This window comes from Heteronotia binoei, chromosome 11 (assembly GCF_032191835.1).
Source record: "Heteronotia binoei isolate CCM8104 ecotype False Entrance Well chromosome 11, APGP_CSIRO_Hbin_v1, whole genome shotgun sequence".
Taxonomy (NCBI): Eukaryota; Metazoa; Chordata; class Lepidosauria; order Squamata; family Gekkonidae; genus Heteronotia; species Heteronotia binoei.
In genome coordinates, this window is record NC_083233.1 from 45,470,287 (window position 1) to 45,483,935 (window position 13,649).

The following is a 13,649-nucleotide window of genomic DNA, read 5'->3' on the forward strand; positions in this document are numbered from 1 at the left end:
ATTCTGACAACAACCAAAGCCCCTGCTTTGCAGTTCCAATTTCACCACTGATAAAGGATTTTACATCTGGTGTTCTATGTGCATAGAAGGCCCTTAAGCCTCTTACTTGTTTTATGTAGCACAGGTGAGACTCAGCAACTCCATGAAGACAGTGGCTGTTCACAAGGTGATTCCCGGAATCTTGGATAGTACCATCCCTCAACATTTCTCGCACAGGCAAGGGATTTAGATCCACATGGAAATCGGCAGAAATCTTACAACAGCTTTTTAAATCAAACAGTGCAAGGCTGAGAAAAAATGGTTCCACCTGGAAATTCAAAGGGAGTAGTAATATATCGTTAAATATTTATGAAAATCAAAAAGTCTATGACCAGTTTGGTGTAGTGGTTAAGAGTGTCAGACTAGAACATGGAGATCTAGGTTTCCACTCCCACTCTGCCACAGAAACTTGCGGGGTAATTTTGGGGTAGTCACACACACTCTCAGCCTAAACTGTCATACAGCGTTATTGTGAGGATAAAACGGAGGAGAGAATGATGCTGTAAGCTGCTTTGAGTCACCAGTGGGGGAAAAATGGGATATAAATCTTTTCAACTAATGCCATTTTAAAGTTTCTCTAACAACACAGATAAGCATTTGTTGGTATCATTAGGGCTGGCAACTTTAAAGCCCCTCCACCACTTGGTAGGTTTGGAAGGGGAAAAATTAACAAACCGCCCCCCCCCACTGTTGACACAACTATGTGATATCATTTCCAGTCAAACCTGGAAGTGATGTCACATTCTACTATTCAGTGGAAACTGGTTTTATCATCAATGACAGATATTATCCCCCCCTGCATCAATGGCACTTCCCACATCCCTGCCCCCCCCCCCTTCCACTGGATTCCAGCCACTGGCTGACCACCCTAGATATCATGCGTACATTTGTGGGTGGGCCTTCAGATCGATCAGTTAGGTGGGCAAGAAGATTGAAAGACAAGTTGTGACAGTTCACCAGGAAGCGCTGGCTGCATTTTTCTTCAAAAGGTTTTACATCTGGTTCTATTCCAGAAAAGTCCAATCTCTAAGGAGGAAAGAAAGTCACTTTTTTAAAGAAGAAAACACAAAAAGAAACAGGGCACAACTATTTTGCTTTCTGTTGAACACACAACATAGGATTGTGCGGAGTTAATATCCTTTGCCAGGGAGAGAGTTGGAGACTGAATGGATTCTTCAGAAATAGCATACTGGGAAACAGGCCCCATTCTGTGAAACTGTCTTGCACTGAGTCAAATTACTAGTCCATCTTCTCCAATACTGTCTATTCTAACTAGCAATGACTCTGGGAGAAACACAGCAGGAAGAGGTGGCTTTGAAGGGAGGAGCAAAAAAGACCCCTTGCCCATAAACTGTTTCTCCTCACCCACCTCATTCCACTTTCCAGGTGTTCTAAGACAAATGAGGGTACTTTTACATCTGGATGGCACCTTTGATTCCTGTGATTTTCCCATCAATCCAACAACTTAAACCAATTCAATAAAGGAAATGCTACCCAGCTTCAGCCTTTGGGGCTGGAGGGCTACTCATACCTATGAATTAATTTTGGTTTCCTCACTGTGAAAAAGCCCAAGCTTTTCAAGGCAACAAAAGGATAAATGAACAGTTTTAAACAAAGCAAACCATCTTCAACCACCAGTCATACAAGTCCACTGCAGAGGAAATTACCTGAACTTCGGGATCAAAAGAGAAGAGATTTTGTCTCCCGTCATTTCTGCTGAGCTTATTTAGCTGCTCGGTTTCTCTTCCATACTGAAACGAGGAAAAACAACATGTACACGCATGTCAGAAGGAAGAGAAGCCCTGAGAGAAGCAAAATTTTCATGATTGAGAGCTGCCTTTCAGAAAGCAAATTACAGGTCAGAATGAAGAGAAAAAAAGCTGGGCTATGTCATGCTTGAGGGGGGGGGGGATGAAAACAAGACGCTGAAGTAATCTGTTCTTGCTAAGTCAAAACATAGATGGCCATGTTGAGTGTCATATGTGACCTCCTCTCTCCTGCCTCCCTTTCACAGGACAACTGTTCAGCAGTAATGTTGCTGAGCTATTTGCCAAGTCAAAATCTCTTCTCTGGTTGGAGATTCTACAGTCTTTTCCATTTTGGCTTCAAGGAGATGGTGAGCTGCCTCTACAGCTGTTACCAGGCATTCTGTGGATTCCTCTTGCAGATTTTACCAAATTCTCATCAATTGCAAATTCTTATCAAGTGCAATTTTACCAAATTCTTATGACGTGCATTTCAAATGCACTTGAGTGAGCTCTCCTGGTGCCATCCATGACCATGTCAACACCAATGTCTCCAATCCATCATACTCTGAAGAAAAAAACAGGCCAGGAGAATACTCAGATACTCTCAATATTCCACTGTTCCTGGAGCATGCCGAGTTCTCAACCAACCTGTTTTGAGGCTCTTTCTCTTGGTTAATTTGCAAAGTCATATTTTGCTGCATGTTGGGGCAGAGGAGGAATCCTCAAAGTGTGCAGAAGCCCTCAAATTAATTTTGCAGGTGGATGCATTTTCACAATTGTCTCCCTCCTCTGTTCCACCACTTTACTTGTAGAGGTAGTGATTATTTTTGTAACAAACAGAAAATGACATAGTCTCTTCCTCTTCCCTTTGAGCTGTCCAGGAAGCAGCCAATGCAACAAGAGATTCTCATGTCACCTTAGTGATGTTAAACTTCTCACCCCTGCTGCTGTGAATTAAAAATTCTGATTTCGTTTTAACCCTTATGTAAACTAAATTCACAATTATGTAATTTTTGCACCATTTTCTGTTTTCTTGGCCTGAATTTTTCCTGCATGATGGCTGCATTTTTAACACTATATTTATATATAGCTGTGTGTCAGTAAATCAGTATTATACATTATGAATACATTACATGCATAAGCATATATCATGAAAACAAACTGTGAATAGAAATTGTATAAGATGTGTGCACAGTACAAATGAATCTGCAAAACCAAGAGTGAATAGTTCAAGAATGAAACTACCAACAACAAAAAAATGAAATGAATAAAGAACATTCTCTCCTCCCTACATCATTCATAGACAAGAAAAAGAGTGCCTGCTTCAAAACTTTAAACATAATTTTGAATAATTTTTTGTGCGTGTGGAAAAAAAGAACAGCCATCTCCTGGCCACGCTGTGTGACTAGATAAATATCAGCCCCAAATTATGGTGTTCCTGACTGTACAGTTAGCTCTCTTCAATCATTAATCCCCAACCCAAGGGGGGAAAAATCCTCAGTATACACCTAGAGCAGTGTGTGTTTGGGACAGCCATTGCATATCATGGAATTCAGCATCAGAAATAGAATTCTGCATCCCAGGGACATTTGATTCCATTAAAAACAAACAAAACAGGTTCTCAGGCCAACAAAGACAAGTGTGCATATGTAGGGATGGTATCTCAGTCAGGGGAGCTGAGCAGCACTTCCAGAGATTAGAGGATGGGGTTCACAGTTTGCTAACCCAGCAGTTTCTCCCTTCCCGTGCCTTCCAGAAGCTGCAGAAGCAAGACTACCTTCATCAACTCCGGATGCATGCTTCTTTCTAAGCTTTCCAAGATGTTTTCTGACTTTCCTTGGCTGCCCGATTCATCATCTGTGAAATCACAAAAAACAGATGTTGGAAATGGCTCCAGAGGCACCTCATTAGGGCGTGGCTGTTCCCAAGGTGCTCCGTCACTAACACAACACTGGGAAATTGGACAGAGATTACTGGAAGCCAGCCAGGGATTTCCAGTCCAACAGCGGGGTCATGTTGCAAGCAAGTCTCATGAACACATATACAGAGGCCACAACATCAACATCCTGATTTGTCCTTTGACAGCTTTTCCTTTTTGAACGCAGGGAAGACTGAAAGAGCAGCTGTGTGCAGACAGCTGCTACAGAGGAAAAGCAAAGAGTATGAATTTCAGGCGTTCTGAATGGGAAGCCATATTTAAAGGGTCTTCAGATGGGGAAGTGCAGTAGGATAGCTCTAAAATGGAACAATTTACCTAGGGATGCTTGGCCAACAAAGACCATTTTATTCAGACATTTAAAAACAGAACAAAAATAGAATACATTGGTGCATATAGGATGCTTCTTTAATTGACCATTGGGCATTATATTTATTTTATGTCTTGATTGCTGATAGAACTGAGGCTTGTTTGGAAAGTGAAGTGGGGGGGGGGGGTGGACATATATGGGAGGTGGGAAGCAACAGTAGCTGATGATGCAGAGACAAAGAACCATTTGCAGAGCAGCTCCAAAGGTGTTTCCAAGGCATGAGGTGGAAGTTCTCTTCTGATGACAACAATGGACTGGGTGAAGTCCAGAGGAACAAAAATAGAATACATAAGGCTGGCAGTGCTACTTCAGTTGCCAGAAGTGGCACAGCTGGAGAGGGGGTGAAGAATGGGAAAGGGAAGGGCTACAGCTCAGTAGAAGAGCACCTGCCCTGCACACAGAAGGTCTCAGGTTCAGTCCCTGCCATCTCCAGTTGAAAGGGTGATGTGAAAGCCCTATAGCTGAGAACAGAGAGCAGATGCCAGTGAGAGTACATAATACTGACCTTGATGAACTTATGGTCTGATTCAGTACAAAGCAGCTGCATGTTATTATGAGACTCATGTGCTGCATTATATCCCTTCTCTCTGATCTGAGGCTGAGATGACAAGGCTGATGGTAACCTTGATTCTCAGCAGTAGGATACAAATTATACTATTTTGGGTGCACACATAAAAAGAGGGATTGTTTTTCTTACATAGGAAGAGGGATTGCTGCATTCTGGAAGCATGTATGCCACAGTTATTGTCACATGTGCTCAAAACTCTCCAAGGCTGAGACAATCAATCCTATCTAACTCATTTTTATTCCATTTCTCCTCCAAGGAGTTCAGCTCTCCCCTCATTTTTATCTTCACAACAACACTCTAAACTGGGTTATACTGAGAAAGCGAGACCAACCCAAAGCCACACAGTGAGCCACAGCCCCCTACTCCAGTATGTCTTTTTAAGGCATGTCCATTAAGAAAGTAAGTCTGGAAGGTCAGATAAGCACATTCTGCTAAGAGTTTCTGAGGTGGACCAGTGAGAAAAGCAAGGGCTAAAAGGAGGTTCTTGCCCCATCACCCACTGACCTGGAAGGGATTCCACTGCTTCCTTCTTCTCTTGCACCAGGCTCTCTGCATTGATCTGAATGATCTTCCTGAGGGTCACCAGCCACTCCTCCATTTCCTGCTCACCGTCAGCAGCCAGATAGTGGCTGTACTTATCCAACATCTTGAGCTCAAAAGCATTGCGGCGCATCTTGGGGCACTGTGGGAAGCAATGCAAAGGAATCACTTTGTTCAGATGAGGCACTTCTCTCTCTCATCAGTATGGCTTTCAGAATGGCAATAAACCTGCATTTGGCCAGGGAGGTTTCCTGGCATAGCAAAGGGGGGGTGCTCACATGACAGAATTATTCCAAAAATTCCATAGAAACATTCAATTAAGCATGCTAGGAAGAAGGCAAAGCATAAGAATTGTTTTTATACCCCACTTTTCTCTACCCTAAGGAGTCCTGAAGCATCTTACAATCTCCTTTCCTTCCTCTCCCCACAACAGGCTCCTTGTGAGTTAAGTGGGGCTGAGAGAGTTCTGAGAGAACTGTGACTGGCCAAGGTCATCCAGCAGGTTTCATGTGGAGCAGGGGGGAATCAATCCAGATTTTCCAGATTAGAGGCAGCCACTTTTAACCACCACACCATCTCTCAGAACCTTCTAGAAGGAATATTTTGTGTGGAGCAGTGTTCAGTCATGTGACCTCTCTATCAACTGTATAAAGTAAGAATCCAGACAGTTTTATCACTTGTAGCCAAAGGAGATGGGACACTGGGAGATCCATAAATGAAACTCTGGAGTCTTGTGGCTGATAAGTGGCTATCACCAGTGATGGGGCGAGGGAGGCAGGCAACAAAAGAGAGAGATCAGGGCAATGTAGAACAGAAGTGCATTATTTTACCCTTAGGTAAGACTAAAGAAAACAAAAGAAGACAGCATGTATTACCTGAGAAAATCCTTTTCAAGACCTCACCTGCACAACATCAATGCATGAATCCAGGAAGATACATCCTTTGGATTCTTTGGAAGACTTTTCATCCTTATACGAATTGAGGATGTAGGATCCATCAGGGAGCTGAGTCAAGTAAAAGTACCTTCTCTTAAACACCTGCCGAACAAAGAGAGACAAACCATCATTGTGTCAGACTTGACTCAGGGTAGGATCTGTGAGTCACTCTGCCCTGACCGGTTGTGGGGTTTTCTTTTGCTTGAACAATTTATACAGATGTTTCTACTGGGTTCTTCAGTTTTACCTTCCTACGTGGGAAATACAGGAACAAACAATATGCATATGTACTGCACGGCTTATGAGGTTTCCCCAACTTGGAAGGATCTTCTTTTGTAGAAAACTGTTCTGGAATACAATACTTTTTGGAAGGAACAACCGGATTCCAGATGCAGTCAGAGACATTACAGTCCTGTTTATTTTTGCTGCAATAAGCTAACAACAAAGCTACCCCTCTGGAATTGTTACCAATGAATTCTGTTTCTTGTAACAGTAAAAGAGCCTAGCATGATCTGCATTTTGCAAGTTTAAATTGTGAAACTTTTGTAAAAGTTAGAAATGCATGAAATTAGCACATTGGAAGATGGACCCTCACAAGACAGAATGGAAACTTTGCTTCAATACAGTAACAATGAATATTGTGGCACTGAAAATGCACAAATACACAGGGTTCACTTTAATAGAAGAAAGATGAATCATCTTGGGAAAGTAGTAAAACCAATAACTTTCATTGTTTCACTGGTCCTCACAAGGACCAGAAGCCTGCCCTTTTATGAGGATGATGGGATGGGTGCGAGGGGGGAACAGAATCTGTCTTCTGCCAACACAGAGTAAGTCATGCTGTACTGTGCGGAATCAGGGCAAGTGAGAAGGATTAAAACTGGAGAAAGGGAACATGCCAAACTCTGCAATGGGAAAGTAATAACCAAACTGGCCTTTTCTTTTTTGCTGATGTGGCTGCAGGAGAGACCAAACTGATTTATAGTTAACTAGCAACCTCAGCAGTGCTGCAGTGAAGAATGTGCCACCACTATGGAGGGTGACTGTCCCATGCACTGCTTCAAAAGGCAACTCTTGTACTGCCTGCTTTGTAGAAGGGTTTGAGAGCCAATTCATGTATTACTGTCTTCCTGAGAGGAAGTGTGGAATCAAGCCTCCCTCTGCTGGACTTGACCTTCCAATTCAGTAACAACACAAGGCTACCTTATGCTACTTATTTAGATTTAAATGACCCAGAAAAGTGTCAGTGACGGAGGTCTTAGGTCAACAGGACATTGTCCCACTGTAGTCCTTAATGGCACCATCAGATTAAACTGACCAAGCTACCAGTCTAATTTTCATTGCAAGGTATATTTATTCAACATGGAGTTGCAGGATTAGTGTACAGGGGTTCTGACTACTGCTAGGGAGGGATCTGATTAGCCACTGACTTTTTTGTTTTCGAGTGGAGATGGGCCATTTCTTTTGCCTTTCTGCCCTAGCAGTCCCCCATGCACCTTGCAATGCAACAAGCATAATCTAAATCTAATTAAGCCTCCAACACCTCCCAGTCTCTATTTCAAGGCAGCTACAAACTGCAGACTTTCTGCCCATGTTTGTTGTACTGACCACCCAGCCTGAAGAGTTCACAGGAACACAAATCTAAGTTAATCATATAGTTCTGAATCCATTTGGGGGGGGGGGGTCTAGTGATGGGGAAATACAAGTAAGAATCTTCAACAGGCACCAACTTGCCCATTTCTCTCACCTTCATCGTCACTGTGATTGTGCTGTTGACATTGGCTTTGTACAACCAGCCTTGTTTTATCACCCCACCCTTCTGCGAGCACAATGATGAAGAATCCTAGAAGGTTAAATACAGAGTTATTGAAGAGACAGGTAGGGATGAGCCAAACAATGAAATCCAGTGATATTCCTCTATTCCTGTTCCAGAAGAACATGGGAACAGAATACACAGCTTTATCCATGAATGTTCTCCTGAATGTATCAAAACCACCAAATTAGATTTTTCCCACTTTCTCTCTAAAAAAAGACAGCAGCAGAGGACTCTGGGATAGCATCACATGATGTCTGAGAACATATCTCCCTCAGAATTAAAAAACCAGGTATGAGTCTCTGCATAGACTGAAAGCACAAATAAGGTACTTCTTTGTTCCAGAATAGTGACTTTGAGGATAACTTGGGCTATTGGCTCTTGAGAATCCAAGCCCAAGAAAGAACAATAAGAAAGTAGTCTCCCTTCATCTCTCTACCTGTTTTCTCGGTGCCTCACCTATGATCTGAAAAAAACTCTCAAAATGACAGGTAATTTTTTTTACTGCTGTTATTAGCAGTATACGCTCCAAGGAAATGATAGTAATTCTTTTAATCTTTCCCTCATGACTAAAAAACCTTCCACTCCAGTTCAGCAGCATCCAGGAAGACTTCCTGCTTGACAATGCTGGCATTAGAATTTTGGGAGGCCTCAGGATATCACACCTTTAACTTGGAAAGCGTGCAAACTGAGAAATTCACTCATCTCATCTCCTTTGGTGCTCCCTGCCAGTAGTTCTTAAGCTTTAATCCACTGCTGCCTGCCAAGTATGCAAAATCAGCATGAAATGCCTCCCAAGCTACCAGTAAAAATGTGGGAAATAAAAACAGCAGCTTTTATTTACACAGTTGTGTTTGTGGTATATGCACATGGTACACAGATCTCAGAGGCACACATTCAATGAGTCTCTTGTGCCTGATGGCCCTCAGCCACCACTTTAACGTTAGGTTGGATTTCTGTCTTCTCTTTTTAAAGTGTCTGGGGGCAGAAATCTAAGACCTGGGATTGTTATCCAGAGTGCAGACTGCACAGTATAAAACAGCTCTTCTGCTGGCTGGCAGAAGTCACTGCAAAAAGGGAGAAGGGACTGCCTTAAATCCAGAATGACCCCCATTTGCCTCCAAAGGTCTGAATGACACCCCACCCCCCAAGATTTGCAGATAGGATACTTGGGGTTGGGGGTTCAATATCTGTTAAGAATGACTGCCTCATGTAAAGTAAAAAGGGTAGGAGTGTTGAGGGTGCCTTTAGAGTCTTTGGGCCCCAGCAAACTCTTGATCTCGCCACCATCTGGAGCCAGCCTTGCTTCTAGGAATTAATGTTCAAAACCCCGCAATTGCAGAGCCCCATTAGAGACAGGTTTCCTTGGTAGTGTTTTCCCAGTATGTGTTTCTGCTGGCATAACCCTGATCTAGGTCTGCAATTCTATCAAGGGAGCTGTGAACCATACAAATTAGTATTTGGTCACACTTTCAGAAATGCCGTGTAAGAAGTCAAAATCAAATTAAGGTCTGAGAAAGCCTGCCTCAAACACATGCTGCTCTGCTCTGAGCATTTTCAACAAGGATAATGGTTTGTCATTCAACAACTGAAGGGGATGAGGGTGGCACCATCAGCTTTTGCTCTGGCAGAAAAATCTTCTGCATGGGCTCATTTGGTATCAATAAACAAACAGGGTTATAAAAGTGAAAGATTAGATTAGATGACACAAACCAGCCTGGAAAATAGAATCAAATAATTGCAGTGCTAAGGTTCTATGATGGGAATTCCAGGTGAGTTATCTGGCATGAAAGAGTATCCACAGGAGCCCAATCTAGAGTAGGGCTTCAGAAGGAGTGTGTGTCTCACTCTTCCCCTGGTCAAAAATGCCCCATTCCTAGCTGTTTTAAGCCCCAATAGGAGGAAAAAAGACCAGAGCAATGATATGAACACCAGTCTTTCCCCCCTTACTGGGGCTTAAAGCACCCCAGTGGGACATTTCCTATAGAAAAAATAGGATGAGACCAAAGACTTAAGGCCCTCATTCCCTGTTGCTGCAGCTCCAATCACAGAATCATAGAGTTGGAAGGGACCTCTAGGGTCATCTAGTCCAACCCCTGATAAGTATCCAATAAGTATCAGCCTCCTTTACAGCTGCTACTTTAAAAAACCAAATTATATTTCTGGTTCAAATTATATTTGTGGTAACAGCGTCCCTTGTTAGTCGCAAATACAGAAAAGAACTTCCAAAGATGTTCATCCACAATAATTATTAGGAATTGCAATGCTATTTTCAATGTGGCAAGCACAACCTGCTTCTGTCTCTCTCTCATTCTGCAAATGGTTAAATGTAGTCAGAACTAGATGCTTATCCAGGTAAATCCCTGTTCTTAAATTTACATCTGCTGAGATGGTGTTACTATAAGAAACCACTAGCATGGGAGAATCAGTGGGTGGGGAAGGGAACTAACTTGGTCACTCCCACAGATGCCTCCCCTTACAGTTTTTATCTGGGATTACTTCTGGTTTCAGAGACTGGTTGGAGAAAAAAAATTTAAAACACTGGGGGGCATTTTCTGGGGAGAATCATTGGGTAGGGGAAGAGCAAAGTTTTAGTTCAGTGGCACCTTTAAGACCAACAAAGTTTTATTCAAGGTATGAGATTTTGTGTGCACGCATACTTCCTCAGATACATTGAAATGGAAATGCATTCCAATAAATATACAATTCTACAAGACATTACATTCTAATATTAATTGCATTACATTTTAATTACATTACAATTACATGTAATGCAATTCCGAGGGGAAGAGTTAAATGTTCCCTTATGTGAAAACCTCCCTTCTATGCTCTGAGCATCAGCATGCTGAGGAAGAATTAGGGCTGGGAACTTTGTGTTTCTTTTACAACATTTGACTTCTTCCCCGTATATTTCTTTTAGACCAATCCTGGATGTCCACAGAAATCTGAATATAGAAAATTTATCTGGCCCAATTTAATGTGGCCCCAGTTTGTCCCTATTTATTTTAATTTGGATTTGAAACCCTTCTCTTACTTTCTTAACATACTCTTATAAAGGCAGAACAGCTTGCCACACTGTTAACAATGCCCCAATTAGATGCCCTGCCTAATGAAAAAATGTTCCATTGCATTTATTAACTTGCAGGATTGTACAATGCTGGACTATTTTCTAGAAAGAGAGATGGTACATTATACAAGACATAAAATTTGAATGCCTGTCACCCAAATTGCTGACCGGTGCAATGGAAACAAACTGCAAACTTCATGCATATAAAAATCGGGCGTGGTGCTGTCATTATTCAGTAGTGATTGCCACTTTAAGGCCAAACTACACACAACACGAAAGTGGCATGATCTGAATTCTGAATGTATTATTTGTCCAAAACAGCAACTCTGCTTTTGGGAGAGGTGGGGGTGGCAATCTAAATTGAGGCCACAGTGCTGTGGAAGGATTTTTTTTTTTAAAAAACCCTGTTTCTGCCTACATCATTTCCTCAAACAGCAATACTTACCCCCACTCTGCTCTAAGTTCCATAGGGGAAAAATAGATGGGCATCTAGTCATCCCCCTGTTTCAAATAGCCTTGGGGAGGAACTTCTATTAGGAAGTGGCATTGGGGGAGTTACCTCTGCCACTGCGGACATCATGGCCTTGATCCAGGTCACCCTTGCCCTCTGAAGCTACTTTCCAAAGTCATATAATACATTCCTATCATAGATATACAGTGGCTAGAGTGGTTAGCCCACTGAGCTGTGGCCCACAAAATGCTGCTCAAATCTTGCCTCTGCCATGAGCCTGCTGTGGGGCTTTAAGTAAGCCACTAGTACTCTCTGAATTTCAAGGAGTGGGACCATGGCTTGATGGTACAGCATTCCCTTTGCATGCAGAAGGTCCCAGATTCAATCCCTGGCATCTCCAGTTAGAAGGGGATGGGAAAGATCTCTCTCCAAGATCCTGTAAATTCACAGCAGACAATTCTGACCTTGAAAGACAAATGACCTTACACAAAAGAAGGCTGCTTCCTATATTCAATCCTCATTTCCAAATTTGCAAAATGAGAAAAACAATCCTGGCCTCATTTCCAGGATGAATTACTCTTTGTGAATTGCTTGGAAAACCTAAATGTGCAACATATATGGTAAGCATTATCATTTTTTTACAAAAGAAGATAGTAGCATCTTCTAATAGACTATCTGCTGTAAACATAAAATTAGCCAACTTATTGAGTTAAATGTACCACTTGCTTGGCAAACAGATACAGATCGATGTAGAATTCTTTTTGCCACTCTGTCTAAGGTACCTATTCTTTTGAACCTGTGCAGTAAAGCAATCTAGTTTTTTCTTCTTACCTCATCTTTCTCAAAGTCTTCATCAATTTCAAACACATGGTTTGGAATCTTGTCTGGTCTAAAGGATTTGCTGAGAACATAACACATTTATTTATGCAACCTTTCCCCCAAAAAAGATACTCCAAAGACATTCACAGCATCCTGCATCAACATGATTAAATAACTGAAGGATAAATAGCAAATGCATCCAGCTTTACACTTTGTGTGATGTAGTCAATCACTGCATGTATGCTTTTATGGAACTCACTGCCACAGGATGTATTGATGGCCAACAGTTTAGATGGCTGTTGAAAAAGCAACAGGCAAATTTGTGACTAATTGATGGCTGTTAGCAGGGCTTTTTTTTGTAGTAAGAACTCCTTTGCATATTAGGCCACACATCCCTGATGCAGCCAATCCTCCAAGAGCTTACAGGGCTCTCAATACAGGGCCTGTTGTAAGCTCCAGGAGGATTGGCTGCATCAGGGATGTGTGGCCTAATATGCAATAGAGTTTCTGCCACAAAAAAATGCCCTGGCTGTTAGCCATAATGGCTAAATGGAATTTCCATGTTCAGAGGCAGTAACCCTTTAAATATCAGTACTGGGGGACGGCAACAGGATGACACTTCAGTTTCCATTTCCCAGGAATGTTTGATTGGACACTGTATGTGATTTCCACACAGGAATGACCATCAGTATCTAACATGAAGGATCATTCTCCTCTGAGGAAAGGAGGACATCTTGCTGGATGGTGAGAATGACCCACAAAATGTCCTCCACCTCAAAGGGAGAATGACCATTGGTACTTACTGTAAAGGGTCATTCTCCTCTGAAGAAAGGAAGACATCTTGTGGGTCATTCCCACCATTCACAAGACATCCTCTGCCTCAGATGGAGAACAGGTATGTATGGCCACTGCTGATGACGCTGCTGATACAGCACAGCAGCAAGGCGGCTTCCATATGGCAGGTTTCCATGCAGTTTCCCTGCCCCAGTCCCCTGGCAGTGGCAATCATCCCTTTCCTGAAACACTGGGGTGTTTTCAATTTTAACAAAAGAAAAATCAGCAACTGAATTTTGTCATATCAATGTAACATTCTAGAATTCCCAATTTAAAAAAAATTAAGTGTCTATCCCCTTCCACTGTGGAGATATAAAGGGAAAGGCATATCTTCACAACAGAAGGGATTAGAGACCTATTTTCTTTTTTAAATGAAAGCCAGGAGTACAGGAAACCTGTTACACATATTTTTGTATCAGTATAACAATATTTAACTGCTGTTTAAAGCATATATAAAAAGCACCCTGTTGATGGGGCAGAAATGACTGACCTGGAGATAGTATCAGTGAAAATGGTTGCCACGTGGGTA

The 13,649-nt window shown here is 42.2% G+C and overlaps 1 protein-coding gene across 3 annotated transcripts in view; it reads right to left on the bottom strand.

The window, feature by feature from the left end:
* The window catches only part of DOCK11 (dedicator of cytokinesis 11), a 130,301-nt gene that overhangs the window by 77,727 nt on the left and 38,925 nt on the right, over window positions 1-13,649 (bottom strand). For all 3 annotated transcript variants that reach the window (XM_060248957.1, XM_060248955.1, XM_060248956.1), the window contains exons 5-12: window positions 12,299-12,368; window positions 7,884-7,979; window positions 6,104-6,238; window positions 5,166-5,343; window positions 3,565-3,644; window positions 1,707-1,790; window positions 925-1,065; window positions 107-307 (exon numbers count right to left, since the gene is read on the bottom strand). In XM_060248957.1, coding sequence (XP_060104940.1) covers window positions 107-307; window positions 925-1,065; window positions 1,707-1,790; window positions 3,565-3,644; window positions 5,166-5,343; window positions 6,104-6,238; window positions 7,884-7,979; window positions 12,299-12,368 — 985 coding nt within the window. The remainder of the gene's footprint in view (window positions 1-106; window positions 308-924; window positions 1,066-1,706; window positions 1,791-3,564; window positions 3,645-5,165; window positions 5,344-6,103; window positions 6,239-7,883; window positions 7,980-12,298; window positions 12,369-13,649) is intronic.